Source organism: Tinamus guttatus, unplaced genomic scaffold (assembly GCF_059628265.1).
Source record: "Tinamus guttatus ecotype Peru unplaced genomic scaffold, ASM5962826v1 Tinamus_guttatus_pri_ptg000749l, whole genome shotgun sequence".
Taxonomy (NCBI): Eukaryota; Metazoa; Chordata; class Aves; order Tinamiformes; family Tinamidae; genus Tinamus; species Tinamus guttatus.
In genome coordinates, this window is record NW_028289283.1 from 2,180,237 (window position 1) to 2,206,205 (window position 25,969).

General features: G+C 42.8%; 1 protein-coding gene across 1 annotated transcript in view; it reads left to right on the forward strand.

Annotated features, from left to right (window-relative positions):
* Window positions 1-25,969, forward strand: part of ETV6 (ETS variant transcription factor 6) — a 131,657-nt gene that overhangs the window by 72,778 nt on the left and 32,910 nt on the right. Inside the window, exon 3 of the mRNA XM_010214945.2 lies at window positions 25,612-25,776. Within this exon, the coding sequence (XP_010213247.1) occupies window positions 25,612-25,776 (165 nt within the window). The remainder of the gene's footprint in view (window positions 1-25,611; window positions 25,777-25,969) is intronic.

Consider the following 25,969-nt stretch of genomic DNA (forward strand, 5'->3'; position numbering starts at 1 on the left):
GGGAGGAAGATAGGGAGCTGCCAATGAGGAAATAGTGTCTGTAAGCTAGAAGAATGGAAATAGTGAGAAGGCAGGAACATTTTGAGAGAAAAGTAATGGGGAAAACAAAATCCTATTGCAAACCTCCACGTTCCTAAAAGTCTTGGAACCACAAATGGAAACTAACCCCAGGTGCTCCCATATGTACAAATGATCTGTATATCAAATTCCAAGTTCTGTATGGATTGTACAGTGCCCCAGACTGATTTTTCAAATAATGACTTTTACTGGATGGGGTGTAGCACTGGCACTTTAAACATAACAAGTGGTCTGGTCCAGAGAGCAAAATATTCCAGGAAATGGTGCAATTGTATATTCAAAGAATAATAAAGAGTTCAGTCAAGCTTTCATGGCATTTTTAGAGGTCCAGGACAATAAGTAAACACTGAACTGACTGAAATCATTGTCCAGTTGGCTGTCTGTGGGCTGAATATATCTTTCAAGACGGTTCTCTGTCACACTGCCTTCCTTGGAAATGGGAAGCATCTTTTGTAGTACCTGCTGTTTTAACTGCCTAGTATTTCTCCTTACTGCCCTGAATGACCCAGAATTTAAAAAGCAAACTACAGTTATTGCTCCAACATGGAAGAGAAGATAGATACCGCACCTGGACACCTGCAAAGTCCATCATGGCATACTTGGTAACTTGCTAAAGAGACTTTGTCCACTAACAGCAAATATTTTTTGTTTGTGTGTTTATTTTTCCAAAACCTTCTCCAAAACAAATCATCTCTCAAAATAAGATGGTTTATTCTTTGCTCTTTGCTCTCAGTGACCTTTAGCCTTCTTGACAGGCTAAAGAAAAAGCACTGGCTCTGAACCTGCATGTTTCTTGACCTGAAAGGATGTATGATATTAGACAGTAACATTTCTGTTGGTTGCACAGACACATATAATTTATTCTATCTCAGTCTCCCAGATATGCCAACAGCTTCCTCAGCTGCATTATGAAGAGCATAGCTGGCAGGCAGAGCAACTGATAAGACCACATATCTGTTGTGTTGTGTCCATCCCTGGACTCCCCAATGCAAGAAAGGCTTGGAGACATTGGTGCAAGTCCAGCAAAGGGCCACAAAGATGATTAAGGGAGTGGAGCATCTGTCATAGGAGAGGCTGAAAGAACTGAGATTGTTCAGCCTGGAGAACAGAAGGCTCAGGAGGGATCTTAGCAGTAGAAGTGTCAGATCTAAGCATCTTATCTAATGGAAAGATGTATGGAAGACAGACACAGACACTTCTCAGTTTTATATACTGAATAAATGAGCATTGGGTACTAACTGAAATAAAGGAAATTCAGTTTACACATGAGGAAAACTTCTTGACTGTGAGAGTGATTGAGCACTGGAACCAGTTGCCTAGATTGGTTATGAGAAATATTTGGAAATATTTCCATCTTTGGAAATATTCTAAACCCAACTGGACAATGTCCAGAGCAACCTGCTCTAGTTGTTCTTGCTTTCAGCAAAGGAGTTGGAGCAAAGGAGATCCCTTCCAAGCTCAGCAGTTCTCTGAGTCTGTCGTATATGCAGGCTGGTTAACCCTGAGAAAAGTTTACAGTAAGGTACTTCATCTTACTAGTGATGATTATCTTTGGTTTACTGGGTGGGTAAAATAAAACAAAAAAGTTGAAATAGTGGAGATAAGGCCTGAGTGGGACTGTAGTTGCAAACTGAGTTTCTTACGAATTTGTCATTCTAAATATTCGCTGAATTATTTGAAATTCTGGTGTATAGAAGATCTTCTCCCTTTATTTTCCTAATTCTCCAAAGTTCATTCAGAAGTTCTGTCTGCAAGGTGGGGGTAGTGTGCTCTAACTCTGCTCTTGCTGTTTAAGAAAAATCATAGGAAGAAGTAGTTTCAAATTAAAACCTTAGAGAGTAATGGGTGACATTTACAGAGATGTTTAAAATCACAGAATAATTAAGGTTAGGAGGGGCCTCAGGGATCTCCTGCTCAAAACAAGGTCAGCTATGACACTGGACCAGGTTGCCCAGTACCTTTTCAAGATGTATCTTTAAACCCTGCACAACCTATGTGTGCAACCTGCCCCAGTACTTGACTGTCTTCATGGTGACAAAGATTTTACAGTCTGAATCTGTTGTTCCAACTTCCTTTATGTGCCTGAAGGTACAAATAAGTGCTTTGGGGGTTATTGAGGAGTGTCTTAGCATGACTGAACTCTTGCTTATCTTTATTTTTAAGCATGAAAATGCTTCTGAAAATCTAACCCAGTGCCTACCAGGTTTGTGATTCTAATGCTTTGGAAGCTTGAACCTGAAATCTCTTCCCTTTTTGAATTTTCTTTTGTCTTATCCAAAATTTCTGAAATTTTGGATCCTGTAATCCTATATTCAGGATTTGCAGAGGCTTTAATTGCAGGATAATTTGTCTGTGGAAATATAATAGAAGTGTTTATTTTTCAGAGAAAGTTGTATCATAGATCCTACTCTATTCCCTTTACTGATATTAATAATAATGAAGTAAGATCAGAATGTGGGCCATAATTATGTTTGCAAAAAGATGTAAGATTCTGAATTCCTTTCATACTCCCTAGCACATTTATAGGAAATTGCATCAATAAAATGCTTTTAAAAAGTGAAGAAAAAATATGTGTGGAATCTTAAAAAAGTGTGCCTGTGTACCTCATACAGGTTTTATTTCTGATTAAGGTTTAAGGTAGCAGACCTCACAATTTAACTCCAGTAGTATTTCTTTTAATGTGTGACAGAGGCTAATTTGTTCATGCTTGTTACCCCGAACCATAACTGCTTTTTTTTTTCTTCCTTTTTTTGTGGTGTTTGCTTTTGCTCTGTCCGTTTCTTGTTGTTCTTAAGAACAGATATTTGCCAAAACAAATGTATGTGAGTGATAAAAGCCCGAAGGAATGTCTGTTGGACCACAGGAAATTTCCTGTGCAGGAAGAGATCTTGGGAACTTCCTGTGGAGCAGAGCATTGTGGGTCTGTTGGCAGAAGTCCCTTTACCACAGCTGCAGTTAACTAGAAGAGGGTGGAAAACAGTCAGCGCTGCCTTTTGCAGCCATAGTTCAAGAGGAGAGCCTGAAATACATGCTTAGAAAAATACCTCGTGAGCAAGCGTCACATCAAAGCCGTGGCTTTGCAGATGATTGCTCTCATGAGCATAAACCAAGAACTAAAAACAACACAATTATGGATCATGTCTGCCTGTGCTCATGTGTCATGAGCTCACCTAATGTAGTCCTGATATGCTTGGTGTCACCTTAGAGTGTGTCGGGATTTGATGCTGCTAGGACAACTCTTCAAGCTCGATCCCATATGCTTGAGAAGGAAGGGTGCTGTCATTCCTGCATTTTGTAGTCCAAAAGATGTCGCTCAGCAGATGTTGCTCATCAGTGTACACTCTGCAAGAGCCTTGTCCAATGTCCATGCTGTCCCAGCACCTTCCTTGAGGCTTCCAATGAGTAGTTCCCAAGTGAGTTTAAAATGCTAAGCGTGTCCCTTGCGTAGGATTAAAACTCTTTGGAGTCAGAAGCTTCTGTTAACTGCCGGGTGTTCAGTGAGGAAGGTCCCTATTTTTGGATCCTCCTTATTTTTCCGTCTCTGGCAAATGTGCAGCTCTTTCCCCACCTCTCTGAGGTGAAACTTGCAGGACACAGAGAGATTGCTGCTGGAGAGTTGAGTGAGGAAACAAAAGATGAGGAATGTAGGATTCCTAACATAAAATGAGCCCTGTAAAGGGGATGGGAAGAGACAACAGGATAATAGGAGGAAATGAATGTAGTTCAGAGGACTGAAAGAGAAGGAGAGAGGAAGAGACACCAGAAGCCCAGCTCTTACAGAAAGGGAAGTTAGACAGTATGGAGACAAATGTATTTTTCTTCCGATAGATATATAGTGTGATTCGATCCTCAAAGAGGTAGACAAATGCAGAATTTCCAACAATATATTAAAGGCTGCATTAAGACTGTTGACTATTGTTAGAGGTCAAACTGCAGCTGACCATGACAGCTAAACTTCATTCTTGTGAGCCAAGCTTTTTCTTCCTTTCCTTCTTTTTCTTTCTTTTTGCCTTACCAGATATATGTGTGTGTGCACTTTTCTTTTGTACCAAGGAACTCTTTGTTTGCTTACTAAGTGCTTCCCCGCAGGAAATTTCCTGTGATGGAAAACTCTGGGAAACTTCCTGTCAGCCAAGATGCTGCCAGGGGCAGATAACAGAGACACTCGAGCCCGCAGACCGCAGCAGCTGAAGAGGCGTTGTCACCTGGTGTTTTCTGACTGGGGAGGCTGGGTGGCAGGAAATGCCAACTACTTTCTTAAGTGATCTGGGGCTATAGGATGGGGGAACCGCTCACTGGAAAAACCTCCGACTGCTGTTGACGGATGAAATCTTTGCTGAGGCTGGCCAATATGGTTTGTTGTTGTTAACCCAAGTGCCCCAAAAGTCGTGGGTTCGTTTTTATTGTGGGGGACTCCTTGTGGGTCAGCTATGTCAGCAATTCTCAAGCTTTGAAGATGGCCTATAGTTAAACTGTTGCAAGCTGGTAAACAAGTGTGGTCCTAAAGCTCATAACTGGTAGAAGAAAAAGCCACTGCCTTGGCCATTTTTGGAGGACTCTCATCCTCAGGGAAGAACACCACCTTCTGAAAATGTTGCCAGTCTCCTAATAACTGTTTTCAAGAAGAAAGTGTGTTCTGCAGCTGGGCTGTTTTTGAGTCCATGGCCATCCCTGGCAATCTTTGGAGAACCTCTACTTAGCACTTACAGGGATTTGCTTTTATATTGATGAACAAATAAATAAATGGTCTTGCTATAAAGTCAGTGTTAATAAGAATGCCGCCCTAGTGCATTTTGTAGTATTCTCACCTCCTGTTGTGGTCAGTTACTACCTATACAGGGTATAAATACTGCCTATGCAGGGTTCCTTGCCTGCTTTTTTCACTGTTGTTATTGATTTATGTTGAATACCTACAGGAATTTTATGTCAAAAGATAGGAAAGAGAGAATTATCTTCCAATCATCTCAATGTGAACCTTCATATTTTTCTTCAGAGCTTTATCTTACTGTAGAAATTCAGGTCAAGATCCAATGAAATTAAACTAAAAAGTTCTGAAGGAACCTTCCTTAGATCTTCTAAGCTAGGAAAGACAGATGTTTTATGCTTATATTATTAAATGCAGCTTCATTTCAATACAGCTTTCATTCTGCCACCAATAATTGCTTCAGTTTGGTTAATGGAAAATGCATTGACTTGTCTCACAAACTTAGACAGGCTGGCCAGCTGGCCCAGCTGAGATGGGTCAGTTGGCTCTCATTTCTTGGCTGTCAGGGGAGCCCAAATTGCACATGGCGCTTCTCAACTATGGTGCACACAGGAATCAGGCACTACTTCTGGTCTCCTGGTAGAAATGGTCCTGGGCTCACATGTGGCCTTCGCATGTGGCTTTGGCTACATAATATACAGGAACTTGAAGGCATCCAGGAGTAATGGCTAGTTCCTGCAGTGCAGAGTGTTATGCATGTTCCCAGACACCTGCCATGGTTAAGAACTTCTCTTTGATTGTTTGGAGGCTTTTGTACTTTTTAACTGCTGTGGCTGATATTTGCTTTGCCAGGACCAAGAAGAGAATGTTGGTGTTAAATTCTCAAAAGCTCAGGTGTCTTTGGTTTTGCAACGGAGGCCAAAAGGAAGTGTGTGTGTCTCTCCTGTGCTGTCAATACCCCCTCTGCTGGGTCCTGTGGAGATGGAGGAGAGATCTCCTTATTCACAGGCAGAAGCGAGGAGCCTGGGGAGAGCAGATCGCGGGTTGGACTCCGGGGCAATGGAAAGTAAAAAGAGGATGTAAGTTTGGGATAGGAGGACAGGTTTCTTCAGCCCCCACTCTCACACATATCTGTATAACTTGCTGGCAAAAGGTGTCAGGGTTATAGCAGTGCCCTACTACTGCTGTTGGTTCCCAAAAGAGATGACAGCTTATTCCTGCAGCTCTCAGTTTCTCCCCTAGTGAAAGGTCCGTAGGCTGGATCCAAAAGTGCTAGCCCTGCTGCTGGCCCAGGTTTCATTATGATGCCATGGTGGAATTTCTGAGTTCGTGGGTTTTTTTTTTTTTCTTTCCCCTTCACTGCTACTTTAAAAACAAGGGAAAAAATTACATGCAATGTATATATTATCTGTTGCAGCTATTAAGATTGTAAAGGTGAGGAAATGTCAAAGTTAATATTGGTTATGCATACATTGATTCTTTAATTACACGAGACCTACATACGCATTAGCACATGCACACAGAGTGTAGTGAGGTGGGAACACCAGGTCCTGCATGAATAAGTTTACTAAATTACTGATAAAGAGGAAAAAGGGTAAGCATACAGTCAGTAGAGAGGATAATTGCAGGAGAAAGCTATTAAGTCTACAGAGATTCTTGGTCTGCTTACTGATATCTCAGCATGATTAGTGTTTTGCTAGTCCATAACCTCATCAGCTTTTTCACTACAGCTGGGCAAGAGTAGTTGTCTTGAAGGATGTGGTAGTTTGTTCCTGACTGTATTCAGTGTACATCAGTTTCTTGGGTTAAAAGATATTTGTGCCAAACCACACAGGAGGCCTGTGTTTGAATTCAGGTATTCCTGCTGCCTTGACCACTGTCCTCCTTGCTAGAAGCTCCTTTCTTTCACAGCAGTGTATAGACCTTCTTTTCTTTGCATTCTTATTCTGTGGCAAATAACTCATCTGTTTACATGAGAAAGTAATAGTAGGAAAGTATTTATTATATTTTTAGCAGGCTGTAATACAATTTAGCAGATGGAAAAAACAAGGAGGAGAGCCAGCTTTCTGCAGACCACCAATATGTGCTTTGCAGGCTGGAGCTGGCGGACTCTTGAACTAATTTAACTGAGACAGCCCAAAGGTTTCTAAACACATGCACATGGTATCAAGCTGGAAGGATTATCGTGAGAAGATCTGCAGTTAAAATCACTCAAAAAATGAAAGATCTGCCATTGCCTGTAGCAGGCTTTGGGGTAGACCCCATTAGGTCATAAGATTCAGTTGTGAGATCTGCATGGCATGATTTGTGCTGGTAGAGTCAGCTTGTGGTGCTGTAGAGGTAATGTATAAACCTCGCCATGATCTTGGACAAACTGAGTCAAGTGTGCTAAAGAAAGGCCAAGATAGAGCCCTGTATTGATAATTCAGAAAATATAATTTGGTTTTAATAATTTATGATGCATAATAAAACACTATAAGGTGTTTTGTAATATATTGTGTAAATATATGATATTTGTATTATACGTAAATTAAGTCTTGGTAATAAAGTCTTGGGAAAATGAAAGTTGACTACAGATTATCTATTAAATATTTTCAGTAGAGTAAAATAAAACAGCTCAAGGCTGCAAAAAATGATCCAACTGGCAGATTAGTAAACTGAGATTTTGTGCTGTTAATTTGTAAATATAAATAGTGAAGTTCGGAACTGAAGTCATTAATAGAGCTTGTCTGCCAGTAAAATATCTTGACATTAGTTTTTAATACTATAAAAGCAGATGTCATTGAAACAAAATTCTTCTAAAAAAGGTCAATACTATAGAATTTTTACTTTATTTCTGAAAATACTCTAAGTTGAAAAAAATGAGTTTTTAGCAATGATTATTAAAAAGATTCTCATGAGAGTTATAGAAAAAAAATTGTTTCTCCCAAAACCTGACTTGTACAAAACGCAAAGTAAACTTTGCAGTAAGTGTTTTAAAACCAAAGCAGCTGAGAGTACTTTGGTTCCATTCGAATGGAACCCTTTCCAAAGTAAAAAATATATAAAATCCAACCTGGAAACACTTTTTTTCTCTTTTTCAGTGGATGTGATGTTGTGTATTAGGACAATATTTGTTTAAGGGGCTCACCAGTCTCCTTAGGGCCATGAACTCCTTTTTTTTCTTCCCCTCACACCTTCTGTGGAGATCAAAATACTGCCTTCTGTAGCAAAATCTGTGATGTTATCTCATCATCATTGTTAGCTTTCATGATCCAGGGTTTTGAGGAACATACCATACATTGCATTTTCTTAGTAGTTCTACAAAGAGATTAAAGTCTAAACAAACACACTGGACAAAAATATTCCTCTCCAGCATGCATGCACTACCAACCACGCAGGGCTCCTGGTTTATGGTTACAACTGACTACAATTATGCAGAATAAAAATGCAGGCATATTGGATTAGATGATGAAGATCATTTGTTTTATATTAGGACAGCACCTCATGGCCCCTGACATGGACCAGGGCCTCATTGTGCTGGCTGCTGTGTTTAGTAAAATAGCTGCGTCTCTGCAAACATAGCATCAGACCCAGTGATTTATAGACACTAGGTGTTTTTAAAATGAGGCAAGGGCTTGTACTGTTGCTAGGAGCTTTGGAATTTTTCAGAATTACAGCATATTGGAATGTTTCAGAATTACAGGATAATGCTTTCCAGAAGGATGAACCTGGACTTGGGGAGACCCTCCTAGGTTAAAAATATGTATTTTTAAAATAACTTCAACTAACAAAAAGACAGATTTTTCAGCCCATTCTCTCCCTGGAAGGTAGTTATCCAACTGAGGCGTCCCACTAAAATCACTAGAGCTGCTTGTGTAAATAAAAGCACACAAGAATAGGAGTTAAACTGTGCAACCCTCAGTGTTCCTGCTTATTACCTCAATGTCATATTTACGAAAATTGATGCACCTTAGTATTTGTCTTCCTTTCCACTAGTTGTGGGGGTTGGTTTGCAATTGCACATTTATCTCAGTTTTGACAAAAGAAGTGTGAATATCACTTTCACTTTTGTCCAGAGTGCTTTCAGTTTCTGGCTTTCATATAGCTGACAAATGTGCTTTGGCTTACCAGGAATACAATTAGGGTGCTTTAATTTAAAAGTGGTAAGAAAATCCACTGCCATTTGGATAGAATTTGAAAGAACACGAACAGTGGAATTTTCTTTTTTTTTAACATTGTGCAGATAAGACTAGAGTTACCTAAATGCACTGACTCTTTACAAGAAATAAAAATAAATCAATATATATATAACTGAAGGAATATTGGGATTAACCATAGATAACATTTTCTTAGGGTTTCTTTGACATATGGAGAAATATCTGAGAATTGATGAACCAGAGAAAGAAGGAAAAATAAGCTAGTGAGAGAAAAAAAATACATATGCAAAGTCACTTGGGTAGAGTTATGCAAAGGACCTTATCAGGGTAGCCAAAAGGCTTCTCCATTGTGCCTGCCAATTAGGAAGTGGCAGCTACGGACACATTCAGCTCCCTCTTCTTGAGAAGATGAGGCTTTAGCCTGTGATGTTGGCAATCAAACCATGAAAGGAGGTTAGAAACTGTCTCCTCTTTTATGTCTTCTTAAGAGGTTGGCAGAGTTACCAAATGAATCCTGGACAGGGCAATACCCTTATGGCACTTTCAATACCTTTCAGCATTGGCCATGCTAACCAAAGCTAAGACACCATGGATGGTTTTAATAGACAGGTATTCTGAGGGAGAGAAGTTTCAACTTTAATTTGTTTGTATTTATTCATTAATTACTGACTTTTCCATTCCATATGAATACTAGCAACCTAAAAGAGAAAAAAAAATCCAAACACAACAAAAAGAAACTCCACTGGGTTTTGTGACAGGGATGCAGAGATAGGCTTCTTGAAGGCTGCATGGAAATTTTTGCACTGGTCTCCCTATACTCTGACAACTGTTCTGAAGACAGAAGAGAAGAAGAAATACATCCTGTTTCTCCTGCTCAGCCCACCTCGGTCCACCTGATTCGAGGGTGCTACCTGCATTTCTGTGTGACCGAGTCTTTCCTAAGTTTATTCTAGAATTCCCAACATCTATAGATTTTTAACTCATATGATTAGATTCCCTTCACCAATGGGCAAGCAGAATAGGAATACAAAATACAGGAGAATCTAATCTTATACTGTGTTTTCCAGATAGTGAGGTGTATCAAGACTTGCAAAGTATTTTGATAAGTGTACAGAAGAAGACATTATGCTCAAAGTCAGTAACGTAAACTCCTGATATTCAGGGAAGCTTTCCTCCCCTTTTGGTGCCTTAGGCCCTACTCTTTAACACTGCTGCTGAATAGTCAGATTTAATACTGATTTCCACAGGAGATGCAGACATGCTTCTCGGTATTGATGACGAACATTTTCATAACCTTGAGCAGGCATTAACTGGTCACTGGTTCAGCATTCAGCTGAATGGAATAATTTTCATGTGGGGATTTTTCAGAGCTAGGGTTTGGCTGTGGCCAAATTGTCTGGAGGCAGCCTAAGGGTATGGTAGATGAATGGGTTAGGCAAAGGATTATATGCTGTCTTGTGTGGACACTCTGAAGAGACATCCAGTATATTAATGCCTGTTTATTCTAGTCTCTGCTTCCCATGCTTGAAAGATAGCTTTATGAGCAGGATTACTTGAGCAAGAAGGTAAAGACTGCAGAACGACAGTGTGATCTTTCTGTGTGTTAAAGCAGGACAGCATGTAAAAATAGGAACATTTTCTCTTTCTATCCATAGCCCCATAGTGAGCGAGAGAATGATAAAGTCTTGGGTGGAAGAGCAGGATTTTCTGAAGGCTAGTGGAGTCAGCAGAAATGCGTGTGCATCCGTGGAGCTGGGTGCTGCAGGGGTGGAGCAGGGTGCTGCAGGGGTGGAGCACAGAGCAGGGTTGTGGGACCGAACTGGTGGGAGGCTGCTCAGAGAGTCATTCTGCAGGGAAGTACCTGACATTGGGGCCAGGTGTTGAAGGCTCTTATTACTGCTTGGAGATGTGGTCCAGCAAAAAATCAAGTCAGGCGTTGCAAAAACATCGGTGGACCGAACTAGAATGAGAAGTAGAAAATTTGGTGCTGGGGATCTGTGCTTACTCTGTCCCAGTCAGGGAGTTAGGGTCAGTGCATTTGCTTCTATGACCAGGAAAATCTGGGGACTACAGGGACCATGTTTATGTATGTATCCCTGGATTTAAAAAAAAAAAAAAAAAAAAAAACCCTACAGCAAAAAGAGGAATTGTGCCTCCAGAAGTACTGGTATTTTGTGTACAACTTTTAACTAAATTCTCTGGGATTTGGCCTCTACAGTGAAAGTCTCTTCCCTCAACACAAAGCTGGAGAGAAAGCAATATGCTCAGATGTGTGCAAAAATCTCAGTGCACTGCATTTGGCTCCTTGGCCATGCAAATGTGTGTCTAAGCCCATTCTTCTAGATCCCTTCTTTGTTGCTACGTTTTCAAATAATTTCCTTTTTAAACATTGCTTCCTAAGCTGAGTTTTAAAAAAACCCTTACTGAGAACAACATATTTCTCAATATTGCTTCTCCAGATTAGCAATTGCAGTAATTGCTACAAAGATGCTGTTCAGTAACTAAGGGGAGGCAGTGAAGAGAGAGACCTGTTATGTACACCATCCCTTTCCTTACAAGCAGAGACTCACTTAAAGGCCTGTGAGAAAAGGAGGAAAACAGGAATGCAGTGCTGTGATTCTGTTGTTGTGTTCGATGCATGCTGCTCACTCCTTGTTTTCTTTCTGATAACGCCAAGGTATATATGCGCAAACAAAAGACTCCTCTTGCCAAATCAGCCTCCTCCTCCTCCTTGTCCCTGATTCCGTCAGCAGAGTTGCAAAAGCATGACTGTGACAGCACTAAATGAGTAAGGGTGAGGTGGAGCTGACAAAAGAAATCTTCCCTTCACACGGTGTGCGCATCTGAGAGGTAATGGGAGGAAGAGGAAATTTAGACAAAGTTCCAAGCAAGGCATCAGCAAAACATGTTGTTAAAACTTAATCCCCACACTCACTTTTGAGAACTAATTTCAAAATACGGTCCTGTTTCAGGACCTAAAAAATTAGGTTGGATCAGAGAAGAGACAATATGGGACAGGACCAACTTTGCTGTTGCCAGTTCCAGCTACTTCAGAGAAAGCTATCAGAAAAAAAAAAAAAAAAGTTACAAATTGTTATGGAATAAACCAACCCACTGAGAAACCTTGTTTCTGAATTTCTGTTGTTTCATTATCCAGACACTTGAAGAATAAGGGCTTTTTTTGAAATTGCATTCATGTCCTCAGATAGACAGCATCAAATGCTGGGGACTGTGTTCTCAATGAGCAGACAGAATTTGAGCCCATATGCTCTATGTTTATTATCTGCCAGAGTGGTGTGAGACATACAGAGTCTGCAGTTTTTTTCAGAGCTTCATGGGAAAATTATTTGGCACTGTACATTCCCTAAAGTCATTTTGTGTGAAATTGCTGAAGGAGACTTCTCCCCCCGTTTGACAATGTGCCCATATCTGCATTTCTGTAACATGCTGTCATTGCTAAGCCAGTTGACCCCAGTCATGTGAAAAAATAAATATCATGTTAATAAGCAGAGCATTTCAAGGAAGTGGTTTTCCACTTCTAGCATGGAAAGAAAAGAAAGACCTGAAATGTCAATTGCTTTGCACTGATAATGTGTATCTGGACAAATCGGTTAGCTATAGTTATTTCCCTAATACAGAAATTATAAAAATGGCCGTCAATGGAAGACTTAGGGCATCCTGAAAAGTTGGAAGATATCCTTTCTGCCAGTCGTGGTTCAACATCTTCCCCTTGTGTGAATGTTCACTTCATAACTTCTTTCTTTAAATATCTTTCTTCCTCCTTGCCTGTCATTTTGCTCCCAAACACATGCACACTTCAATTCTCAGCTGGGGCGCTTTGTAGCAGTGCTAGCCTGGATATGACTCCTGTGTTCTTGTCATCAAGAGCCTTCCTCCCCGTAAGTATTTCCAAAAATCACTCATGTTTGTATTCTTGCCAAAAGCAGCTTTCACGGGTACTCAACTCAGGACACAGCATCTCTGTGTCCTGAGAAGGGATATCCGGGCAAATGCTTCTTAGTAGAACAGCAGACACTGAATCGAGGATGGCCGAGTTCAGACAAGTCCAGACACACAAAAAAGCATGTCCAAGTGGTGATTTTTTTTTTTAAAAAAATATGTTCCTCCTTGTGCAAATTGGTTATGAATCAGACTTCCCAAAAGAGCAGAAACTTGGGATTGTCTGGAAATTATGATCCTAAAGAATGAAGCTAAACTGGTTTGGGCTTTATAAAGCAAGTGGATCTTGAAGTATTGGAAGAATAGGAGAGAAATTGCTACTTTAGAGACACACTTCTGTTTATTAGATTCCTAACTACAACGTGATTGTTAATGTCTGAGCTTTTGTGAATACAGAGGGCATTTGAAGAAATGTGTCTATAAATCTGGACTTCTGCATCAGATGAGATATGTCATTTGAAAAGCATCCTCTACAGAGCTTGTTGAAATTAGCTAAAATAAGGGGAGGTGCTCCTATGAAAAATTTCATTATACAAGTTGATGAGAAAGTATTTCAACTACATTTTAACACTATTGACTCAGTAATGAGTGCATGGGGATTACAGTAGTTTCAGCTGACTCCCTGGGGAACCTGCATTATATACACATCATCATACTATTCACTTTGCTTGTCCATTTGATCTCTTTTCTGATTTCCTTTCCTGTTTGTTTATATTGGCATGTCCGGTAGCGACTCCTCCTTGTTCCATGTTTTAGGCCACCAGGCACAAATATAAGCAATGTAAAGAAGTTATCACAGAATGTTGACAAGTAATACCATTTTATTCTGTTGCAATACTGAAACTGTGAAAAATAACCCACCAGCCTTTTGAGAAAGGAGTCAATATACTTCTGAGTACCATGAGTGGGATGCAGGAGGAGTTTCTCATCCCTCCCTGCTGCCTCTAATCCCCATCTCCACAGCTGTTCCAACTCACTGGGTCTCCGTGTTGCTCCCAAGGGAAGTTCTCGCTGTGATGGAGGCTGTGGGACTCTCAACCCTAGCACATGATGCCCCTTTCAGGAGGCAGAGGTGCCTTCTGCACCCTGCGAATTTGGTGGTTGTACTCCAGTAGCTTATTGGGGATAGCAAGTGCTATAGCCATCTTTTGTGGGCAAGAAGAAGGGCAAAAAGATGGAAAGCACAAGATAGTATCACTGATGTTGAAGCTGCTAGTTGTCTATATTTGCACAATAGGTATTGAGTGTATTGAGGATTGTGATTCTATGATGGTATCAGTTGCTTATCCTTACTAGGTATGCAGTCGCTCTCACAGCACCTTTACCTCTGCAAGAAAGCTGAAAAGCAAGATGAGACAAAACATCCTTGTGAATTATATCATCCCTTTGTTTTCCTTTTCATTCAAACCTTGATCCTTAACTGGAAATGCGTAGGCAACCTATCTGCCTGCATTGACATCTCACTAATTTTTCCAGTCCTAGAAGCAATCCTTTTTTAGTGACATCACCAAGATTAAACTCAAACAATATGAGCCTATGCATATTTCAGTAACATGACATGTTCTGAAACAATACTAGTTGCAGCATTTCCTCCCTTCTCTGTCACCACATCCAGCTGTTGTTCTTTTTGTAATTTGCTGCTCCTCCCCTCTTGGTTTTGTTGACCTAACTGTTAGTGCAATTGTGCTCTTCATCAGCCCAAGGAGCTGATATGATGGAGACCAATGCAGCTCTAAATGCAGATTATCTCCCTCCTCAAGATCACAGCACAGCCCCTCTGCCAATTGCATTGGCAAACCAGAGGCGGTGGCCAGAGAAGTGTATTAAATCAACGTTAACACTACATATTATTCAGTCTGTGACCTGGAAATAGCTTGTTTGAAGGCCAGAGTATTGAGTGCTGATCACCCAAGTGCTGAGATAGAAATCACAGAATCACAGAATGGTTGAGGTTGGAAGGGATCTCGAGAGCTCATCTAGTGCAATCCCCCAGCTGAAGCAGGGACACCTAGAGCACGTGCCATCCAGATGGGTTTGAAAGATCTCCAGAGAAGGAGACTCCACAACCTCTCTGGGCAGCCTGTTCCAGGGCTCTGTCACCCTAACAGTAAAGTAGTTCTTTCTCATATGCAGATGAAACTCATGGAGATTAAATCATCACCTTCATTCTGTCCCTTTCATACCAGAGAGCACAGGACTTTGTAATATAAAGCACAGTATTCAAGCAAGACTCCAAAGGTGCAGGGATGAAACTGAGGCAGGTATTTGTAAGAGGTAAGGCAGTTAAAAGGAGGTAGCTGTACTGCAGTCAAGAGGTGAGACTTTGTCAGAGCTAGTGTATGAAGCTTTTGTCAAAGCCATAGTACCCACAGACTTGAGCATGAACTAGGCACCACAGTGTCAAGCAGGCGCTTCAGAATGCTCAGCATGTGCCGAAGGCCACGCTGCGGTTGGCACTGCAAGCAGCTTCTTCATCAGGTGCCCCGGGGGTGGCTGCAAGAGTCGCAGCTGTGATTCTGGCTGCAGCATGCACACATCTTTGAGATGCACCACGCAGGATCCTTATTCTGATTTGGCAAGATGCCAAAGAGGATCTTGCCTACCACCCCAATCATTAGTGCTGAATTCTGATTGCACAGGCAGTACATTCAATTCGCCCCTGGTAGAAGCAATGCCTCAACTTCATTAGACCTGAACTTAAGTGGGAGCAGTTGTTTCTTCTGGTTTAATATGCAAAGTTGGTGGGTGTGCTGACTAGCTTCAGAGCAAGCAAGAGTTAAGCCCTGGAGAGCAAGCAATTCTAACACTGCAGCAAAGATAATCATGATAATTTATCATCTGATAATCAAAGAGCACACACTTAATTTGTTCTCATTATCAATGTATTTCAAGCACAAGTACCTCCATTCAAGAAGCCTTTCTACACGTGGTTTACACTGGAAGGGTGGGTAAAAAAGGGGTGCTGTGCAAATGTAATGCAATTACTTTTGCAGTATGGATAATATGCTCTAGTGCAGTTTGGGGTCCATCTCGGGGGTCTCCAAATCCCTGTAGGTATGGAAAAGGGCCTGCAGGATCTACAGCTGCTGTTTTAAACACCTAACCTTTCTCTGGGTCAGCACTGCCTTCTTGGACAAATGACTGACAGCTAGTAAAAGCAGCAGGGATTAAAACCACAGATTTTAACCATGTCACAACTCTGGTTTGCAGCAGCTTGAGAGTGAGAAATGTCTGCAGCATGCTAAGGAGTGGACTTTTCCCTCCAAAACACCCAAGATATGGTTCAAATCTGAGCACAACATGCAGTCCTCTAGAGCTGTAATTTGCACCATTTTCCCCAGTTATTTAATATTTAATGTCACCTGGAGGCAGGTTTTTGCATAATGCTCAGAAGAACGAGGATATTGATGGCTTAAAGCAGGCTTTTGTAGTCTTCCTGGATTAGGAGTCTGAAGGAGAATGCCTGCGAAAACAGAGACAGCAGTCCAAAAATGAAATCAGCAGAAGCAGAGGTATGACATGTTTTTACCATGTGCTGGTGGTAAGATTTTCTCTGCACTGGTGTACTTAATGGTGGCAGAGAAAGTGAACCATGGATCTGGCTCCCTTGCCACCATCTGTTTTTGCAGCAGGAGTGTACCTGGAGCTGCAGCGTGACATGTTTGGAGCTGCCATGGGACATCTTGCTGTCATAGTGGTGACTTTTGTGTAGAGGAGCCAGCCTCACATTCCCTGGGAACAACCTGGAAAACATGCTCTTTGTGTATACACTTTTCCCCCTCTCTTCCCCTCCCACAGTCGCAACTGAGCTGGGAAACAAATTCCTTGCCAAAATTCCTCAAGGGGAAGAGACCCAACTTCATCAGGATATGAGAACAAAATCTCCTTGTGAGAAGAAAGCAGCTTCTTAGTACAGGAGGATTACAGTGTCCTGCTATGCCAGTGTTTGCTGGTGTATGAAACTGAGATTTCAGAACTTTCTGCTTGATTCAGCTGTACTGAAAGGACTTCTTGACCTCTCTTCCAAAACAGTAAGATCACCTCTAAGTTTGCAGCCACTGGAAAGAAAATCAAGGTGACCTAGCTAATGATAAGTTAAAGATAGGTTAAATTGCTGAAATAACTATCTTAATTTTAGCACCTGCAGTCATTGTAAGAGCAATTTCTTTTTTTTTCTTTACATATTTCTTGACTGTTGAGTGATTACTGCAAAAAAAATGGTGCTTTCGATTTCAACACTGGCATACTGCTGCATATTCTAAGCATGGTGATGATCTCAACACCCCTCTCCCTTGTACAGCAATTAGGCGGCAGGCAAAAGACTTAAGTAAAAGCATGTATAGGTCAAGATTACTAAGATCAATTTATTACTAGTTACAAATTACTATTACAAATCATCAACACCACAGCCAGAGATCAAGGTCATATTGTGTTAAGAAGAAAGAAGCAGAATCGATTGACAATCCACTCAGCCTTCTTTTATATATATATCCTTTTTTTTTTTTTGGGAGAGGGGGAGTTAAATTTGCAGCTGCAGGACATACCAAGTTAAGTGGCACACGATTAGGAAGGGAATTCAGGTGTTAACTAAAGATATGAAGATGGTCTGTATTTGTCCAGTTGTAAACAGGAACAGAATATAGTTCCTGGATGCTGTTCATACTCTAAACTGATTCAGTGTACGGGCAGGTCTCCAGTGACTTTGTGCCTCACATCTATAAAAGAGATATAAAAATCTAATCTGTTTGCAGTTGAAAGGCACTCTGTAGTGCAAATATGCAAGTATTATTAATAGGACTATTGCATAGTTGCAGCACTGGCGGTGTTCAATATAAGAATATTGTAAGGAATGTTTGTTAGGCGTGAATTTTGACCTAGATTAAGATAAGTTGGTTTGAAAACAATAAAGGGTTGCTGTGAAGTAAAATAAAGTTTTTATAAGCCCCTTGACTCCTACCTGCAAAACCGTTTGCCTCTGGCAGCTGGGTGTATGGAGCTAGCCCGTGCCATTGCCAGTGTGGAGCTGGAGCTGTTTAGGATATAGTTTTTGCACATACAAGGAAAAAAGCAACAGAAGACATTTCTTTCAGCTGCTTTTGGAAAGGAGCAGTAGGAAAGCAAAGTCTGCTCCATGGAAAACAGCCAAAAATTGGTTGAGAAGGAGTCAGGAGTGGATTAAGACTATTAAGTAGGAGCAGATCCAAACCAGCATTCCCTGTTCCCCATCCCCCAGGCAGCTGCTGGCATTGCACAGGCTTCTCTGGTAGGTGTCCCCTGGTCACCTGCCCTCCGGAGCTGTGAGCACAGTGTGAGCAAACGCAGGCCTCGGCTCGGACCCCAGCTGCTCGTTCCTGCGCGTGGCTGCTGCGGCAGGGGCTGTTGCAACCTGCTGTCCAGCACCGGCCAGCCGCAGCTCGCAGGCTCACTTTTATGCTCTTAGCCATCGAGGAATGTGCTGCTTAGATGCAAGAAAAGACGGCCTTCGTACTCCCCTGGAAGGAGCACTCTTGTTGGGCTTTGAGGAAGGTTTTGCAAACAGCCCGAATGGAAGCTGGAGCCGTTCTGCAGGACTCCTGAAAGTTCTTGGACGTGGCTCATTGCACAAGTGCCTAGAAAATAGGCTGTTTTTTTCATCACTTCTGCGGTTGCTAGCTTCCTTGGCTGTCCCTTTCTCCCTTCCAGGACTTAAACCATGGCCCCTGTAGGAAGCATATCGGCACCATTCGCTGAGAGCAGGTTGCCCCAGGAAAGAGCAATGCATCTGGGATGAATTCTCCTTTCAGGCTGCAAACTTTCTGTTGGCAGCAGGCAGCCTGATCCTGCATTACTGTGTTCTCTGAGACTGATCCCAAAAGAGGGCAGCTCACAGCTGGATTAAGGTTCCCAGTGTTTTTCTGCAAGCAAGGATGATACAGGTAGAAACAGAACGAGCACGGTATGGGTCAAATACAGATTTCAGTGATGAGCACTGCAACACCATGTGCCGTGTGAAATGACTGGGGCTGTACTTGAGGTTTTATGCTGACATCACTGACAGCTCTGAGGACTTGAAGAATTGCTCTGCATCACTCAAGGATTTTTCTGACTGTTGTTTTGGAGAAGGGGAGTCTTAGACACAGCTGAGTAATTTGTGCCAGAGAATTACTTAATTTACTAGCCTTTATCTGTGAAGAAAGCATTTACCTATGGAGTGAGAAAAAATATATTCTGCTTGTTGAATTCTGTAGAGCTTGGCCTTTCCTCTCCTTTCCTAGGCACATGGACTTCAAGTTTTATGCTCTTTTTTTTTTTTCCTACCAAAGACTTCATCTGCCACCATTAATCAGCAAGCTATCTCAGGCCAGCAAGCTAATTTAGATTCCTGTTGTGCATTTGATCAGCAAATGCAAACCATGTGTAATGTCAGCAGGTCAGGAGAGGTGATGGAACATGGGATTTTCACTTCAGTTCCAGAAAGGGCCATAGTTGCTTCCAGGAAGCTGAGCTTGGCACTGGGTGCGGGGAATTGAAAAGATTTATTTCCCTGTGTGAGAGCTCAGAGCTTGATCATTCTAATCAAGCATTTTCCAATCAATATGTTTCTTACAGGCTTTCCAAAGGCTGCATTAGAAAAGCAATTTTATTTATTTCTGACCCTGGAGCCCTAAGGGATTAGGGTGTATCAGCTTTACAGGGTCTCTGCAGAGAGTGAGAAAAGAAGGGCTGGTTCATGGGGTGCAAAGCCAGCAACAGCAGGATGGCAGAAATCCTGCCTGGTCCTTCACAACATGATTGTTTGGGGTTTTTTTTTTTTTTTTTTTTTTTTTTTTTTTTTGCCTTTTTTCTGTAGCAGTTCTGCATACACAGAGCGCACACGATGATGCACCAAGCATTATTCCTCCTTGTGCTGCCTCCAATACCCTCTTCTACGGGACTGCTGCAGAGAAAAGCCCATTCTTTTTATTTCATTTTACTCCTGAAAAAGCTGTTTTGCCCTCTGTTCAATCTGACAGCACTGTGGGGAACTTCCCAGCTCTCTGCCATTCTGATTACAGCTCATTTTATATCTTTCTTAAGGACACTTGAAACCCACCTGAGTCTCTCTTGCTGCCCATCACATGACTCCTTTGTTCCCCATTCAATTGCTTTTACACCCAGGGAAACCTGTAAGGGAGCGTTTCCCTCTGTACCAGTCTTTACTCGCTTCCCAAATAATTCCCTCTGGGGATTAGCCAAGATTACCCATTGCTTGCTTTTTCTACCTTTGCTAATCTCTGGGCCTCTAAGCTGCAGACCCAGCTTTCTGCTGCAGAAAGAGGCAATCTTGGTGAGCTAGGAAGCCCGAAGTGGCTACTGGCCCTCCATTACCTGGGTCAAGTGGCAGCTGCTGTGAGGAGTACACGACCAGGCACGTGGCTACATACATGAGTCCTCCATCCTCTGCCTGCCTGCTTATAACAGCAAGTGTGTGGACTGCAGGTTCTGCAGGACTTCTCCTTAGGTGAGAGAGCCTGACAGTATCAATAGCTAAAGAGAAGGCCCTTTCAGTAAGAAGTTCAGCACAAGTATTAGGTTCCAGTCTCAGGACAACCTCAGCACCCAGTTTGTGTTTTAATTTGAAAGTCCCACCACATATCAGCACACTGGTTTAGAAGGTGCTGCTCTAAGCCTTGCCATGGAGCAGCACGGTGTGGTGTGTGCTCTTGGCTTCCCACACTCTGTGCGCTAGGGCCCCTGGCCTCCAGCAGCGACAGGAAGACAAGTGGGGAGATGCAAAGACAGCACTGCAGGAGTACCAAGCAGTCAGAGTTTGGAGCAACTGTGCAGCGTTTTACACTTTCAAGTATTTCAGTGTTAAGAAACCAAGCCCCATAGCGCCTTTGTGGATTTTAACAGCCTTGCTTTCCAAACCAAGGATTGAGATGGAAAGAAAGGACTTTTTAAAAAGTCTTTCTGGAAGAACCTGGGAGAAGGATCCCATGAATTCCTCTGTGTTGCCTCACAGAAAATTGGAGAGAAAAATACATGCCCTGCCCCCAGTACACAATATGCTACAACTACACCACTGTACAGTGCTGCCTCTTAGGCCATATGGGTAACATGGAATGCAATAAGTAATTAATACCAAAAAAAAAAAAAAAAGAAAAAGCTTCTGGTCAAAAAGAGCAGGCTAATAGCAGCCATTTTTGAGCACGATTTTCCCACTAAAGGCTCAAATGCTGTCGTGCAGTCAGAGTCAGCCTGCCTGGTGCTGCCACAGGGAGGATGCATCAGCCCTGGGTGTTCAGAAACCAGCTGCTGATTTACACACACTGGCCCCTGTGCTCTTTGCCCAACTGTGCTGAGCAGTGTTTGGCGTGGGAGCGGGCACAATCCTCTCCGCCCTCTGGAAAGGGGGGGTTAACAAGAGGTCTTCCCTCACCCTTTCTCGCCTCCTCAGCCTGCCCACAAGGCAGCCAGGCATCAGGGTGGAAAGCCTGGCCAAAACAGAGCAAAAAGGCACATGAAACTTCCATGTGTGTGCTGTTTCCGTCATGCGTGCTGCGCTGCGCCTCTGTCCTCATGTGGGAACCAAAAGGCAGCAGCAGCTCTCGGTTGTGCTGTGCTTCGCGCTTTACCCTGCATGTGCCTCTTCAGACTGTTCCAAAATGAGTCAAGGTGGAAACAGCCTACAAGGCTGCCCGTCTCGCAGGCACATTTTAGCTGCGTCTGTTGCCTCCACTGTAAGGCAAAGGAGGAAATGCGAAACATGAGTGTGGTGCCAGGTTCAAGCCTGGTTCTGTCTCTATAAAAAACAGTTGAACAATCTTCAGGGACCAAAAATTTAAACTCTTCAAAAGACCAGTACTCATGTGCACATGTGCGTGCACACATCTATGTATGTAAGTGCTTGGACATAAGTATGCAATTACACAGGCTACTTCAGGTTTTAAAGTACCCCATCAGCTCCTTTTGCTCTACCTACTTTGTCTTTGCAGCAGTATAAAGAATCAGAGAGTGGATTTCTTCTGCAGCCCAGATGGCTATAAGCTTGTGCCCCGGAGCTTTCAAATTGGTCCCTCTCACCCTTTATAACCTAGCTAGTGTAACAAGTGCTAGAAAGAGGCCTTCAGCGAGGAATAAGAAAGCAGGAGGAGATGAGCTATTAGGATACCCATGCTCTAGTCTGCAGCATTCAAAAAGTGAACATGAACTGTGGGTATGAAGCGAGCAGATCATAAGCACTTCTATAAGCTTTTGCATTTTGCAATCCTGGAGCTGGCAAAAGGCAGACAGGGCAAAACACTGGAATCCCTCTGGGCTGATCTGTGAGGCCTTGTATGACTCTGGTTAACCTCCCTTCAGGTATTAATTTCATTAAGTTTTTGTTGTTGTTGTTTAAAACTACACAGATAAGAAGACCAACGCTGGGTACGTTTGCCAAGTTTCGGCCAGCAGAGAAGGGAAGATGAGAAGCAAGTCTGACCCCTCAGTCAAAATTCAGCCCCAATCTCCTGGCCATGACAGCTGCCAAGAGGGTGGCTTGGGGGAAGGCCGCTTCACAGGCTCTCATAAGCCTTCCTGCTGATGGCAGGCAAAGCTCCATCCTCCTCCTGTTTTACAGCCCTTGTTCTCCTTGCTTTGTCCTGCCTGGTGTCTTTGTTACCTAAAGAGGATGCAGGGAGCTTTCATGAGAATAGAAGTAGGGGAGGTTAGGAAGAGACCTTCGTCCTCCGCATTGGCCATGCTGATACAGGAGGTGGAGAAGAGAAGAAGGTAAAACGCAGGATTAAAAAAAAAATCAAATAAGCAGTGTTAAGTTTTCTTTATGGAGAGTGTAGGAAGGTATTTTCAAGACCAACTGATAGCTGTGTACACTCCACTGTAAAACCCCTTTGGCTGCTGAGCCAACCCTCTCATGCCCTTGTTTTCCCCAAACCGAGTGCTTCTTTTTAAGAAAAAACAAAGAAGGTGGTAAACAAGTTTAGTAAATGGAGTACTGTGAGTGGAAGAATTGCATCTGAGTGGCGGTTTCTGAAGTATTTTGAGCAATGCTGCTCTGCACCCCCAGAAAACTCTCCTGCAGCCGAACGGACTCAACCTCACAAAGCAAATGGGCGCACAGCAGAGGAGGGCGGCACGAAAAGGGTTTTTTTGGAGAATTCGCAGGAAAATGATGGGGTGGGGAGGGAGGGAAATGAGAGCAAGAGGCAAACCATCCGGAGAAAGGCAGTTAACCTATTTTGCAGCACTTTTTATGTGTTCAAAACATAGTGCAAGCATGTAATTACGCTATCACCCTATGGGTGGAGGGATGTGGCTCATCCACCCCCTCATTTTACCGATAGCCAAACCAAATTAGAAAGTGTGCCTGCTGATTCAGCGTCACAGGCGGTAACTAGAAATCAGGTGGTCTTATGTCACACTGATTTGGGGCTTTTCCTTCCTCTGCCTCAGCCCCCCCTTTTTCAGTGAAGACTCGCTCTGCCTTCTCACAAGCTTTGAGGATGCTACTGAAGATGCCACAAAGGTCTGATTCACACTGTGAAACTTCGTAGCTGTCTCAGGGTGGCCAGCATATCTCGCATCAGTTGGCCCAGTCTGGGTAGCTTATTTGGCTGTTCTGGGTCTAGCGCCGATTAGCCTAACCTTTGCTTAGATGTGGCACTTTTGCATTACTGATACAGAAGGCAAAACTACACTGTCACCAGTACATGGGAAATGATGATCTGTGTTTGTACAGGGAATGAGTTATTCATTATGGTGTTACCTGTAAGGCATGCAGATCATGTGAAGTTAACATACAGCTCTGCCCATGTAGGCCTGATTTTCCCAGTGATGTTTGGTTTGTTTCTTGCCTCATCATGTGAACTGTACATCTGAACTGCAGTTAGGTTTCTGTGGTGTTCCTCCTGGCTAATCCTTGTTTGTATGGCATGGCAAAGAGGGAGGAGAATGGAGGCAGAAGTCACTCATGAACATTTTAAGCACTATTAAGATTTGTTTTAACTCATTTCCAAGTTATGGTGTGACTGCATCAGATGTGAAATCTTTCAGTCATCATAGCCAGTCATCATAGCTACAATTAGAGTGCTGACCAGCAATGGTCTGAGGTCTGGAGGATGCTTCCTGCAGGAATAACTCTCTGTTAAGCAAAAGATGAACCTTGCTCTGGCATTTTAGATAATGGTTTGTATTCTCAAGGCAGATCTACACCTCACCCTGGGCCCTCCAAAAAGAAGGGACGTAGAGAAAACACTGAGCAAAGTAATCAGCCTCTCATTCAATAGGAGGAAAAAGAATTTATGTTCTTCTCAAATAAATAAGTGCTACTTCTTGTTTCTCTGCAGCATGTAATACAATACAGCGCTACAGAGGCAGTGAAAAGCTGGTGGAAATTCTTGCTGCTGCCACATGGACCTCCCTTCCTTCGGTCAGCTAGGACCCTTTCTCAGGCTTGATCTCAGTTCCTTCCCTGACTCAGATCCAGTCCTGTGCACAGTTTTGGTTCTGGGACTTTCCAAAGCTGCTGCCTGGGAATCTGGCATAGCAGCAGACTGCAATTCACTGCATGTGACCTCTTGCTAAAACAGAGAAAAAGGGGTTGCCTATCTTTTTTTTTAAAAAAAAAAAAAAGGCTAAACAAAACACTACACATCTCCCAAGTTTCTCTTATTGCTTGTTAAGAGGAGGGTAATCAGATCTCATTGAATGGTGTGCCAGGAAGGAAATTTCTTCCCATGTGCAGCATGCAATCAGCCAGGTGCAATATGAGGAAGGGAGGTTCGTCTTCCTCTGAAGCATAAGATATTTGCCACTGCCAGAGGCTGTGTACCGGAGATCTGATCAGATATGGCAAATTTTATGTTCCTATGCACAGTGTGAAGCTTTCATTTCTACGCAACACATTGTAACAAGTCAAACAATGAGTCATCTCACAAGGGGGAAGAGGAAAGAAAGCTTTCATCTCCCCGTGGACAACAGATAATCTGTCTACCTAGGTATAAACAGCTCTTCACCATACTGTCTTCTCTCCAGGGGAAGGAAGCAACTTTAAATTTGTAAAACAGATACTGAATTATCACACCTCCCTGGTCTCTGCCTGGGACCAGTAAAGGTTCACAGGCAAGAGATCTTTGGCTTTCCTAGTAACTCGTCTGAGGCCCTGCAACTAAATGCAGTGGTCTAGGCTGTATGTGCACAGCAGTGCATGCTGTGATAGCTGGCTGGGAGCAAGAGATTGCCACCTTCTCCTTGGAGCCCGGAAAATCATTCTCTGCAATCCTCACCTGCCTAGAGGGAAGGATGGCCAGGTGTCCCTTGCATTTGACTATTTTTTTATTATTCTTTATTCCATTATAAGACACGTGCAGGGAGAACGCTCCTGTGTTTTGTCAAAAGATACTCAGCCAGGATGGATATAGCTAGGGACTTTTCCTCCTGTCTGTGCCTTGGAAGGAGAAGCTGGGGGAAAATCCCATTTCACAGTGGAGACCTGGAATGAAATAATAGCCCGAAAGCATTTCTCAGGATCCTGAGGCAGTCCTTGTTTTCCAAAATGTCCCAGATAAACCAGAATGCCTTGTCAGCCTAAGCTAATCAAGTATTTCACAGTCCGTTGTTCAGACTAACCCTGCGCTAACTTGATGTTCCCCTCCCACACCTTGCCCTCAGATTCTGCCCATTGTAGGGTGGGGGCAAAAGGGGAGTTGGTTGTTTTTCACTTGTGTTGTCTCAGCTCGGTAACACAACGCTGGTCTCTCCCTGCAGGTCTGCAGCCCGTTTACTGGAGCCGGGAGGATGTGGCGCAGTGGCTCAGATGGGCAGAGAAGGAGTTTTCCTTGAGGCCCATTGAGAGCAACACCTTTGAGATGAATGGCAAGGCTCTGCTGCTCCTGACCAAAGAGGATTTTCGATACAGGTCTCCTCATTCAGGTGAGGATTACTTGTAGATGCTGTGGTTGAAAGAGAGGAAAAGAAGCAACAAAATCTGGAGAAGGACTCATATTTGTTAGGGCAGATGGGGCAGTGGGGAGGAAGGCCAAACTTATACGAGGCAAAGTGAAAAAGGACAAGGTGGGAAGAGAAATCCAGATTTTTTTGAGTTTTAGGCAGATGTGAATCTGAA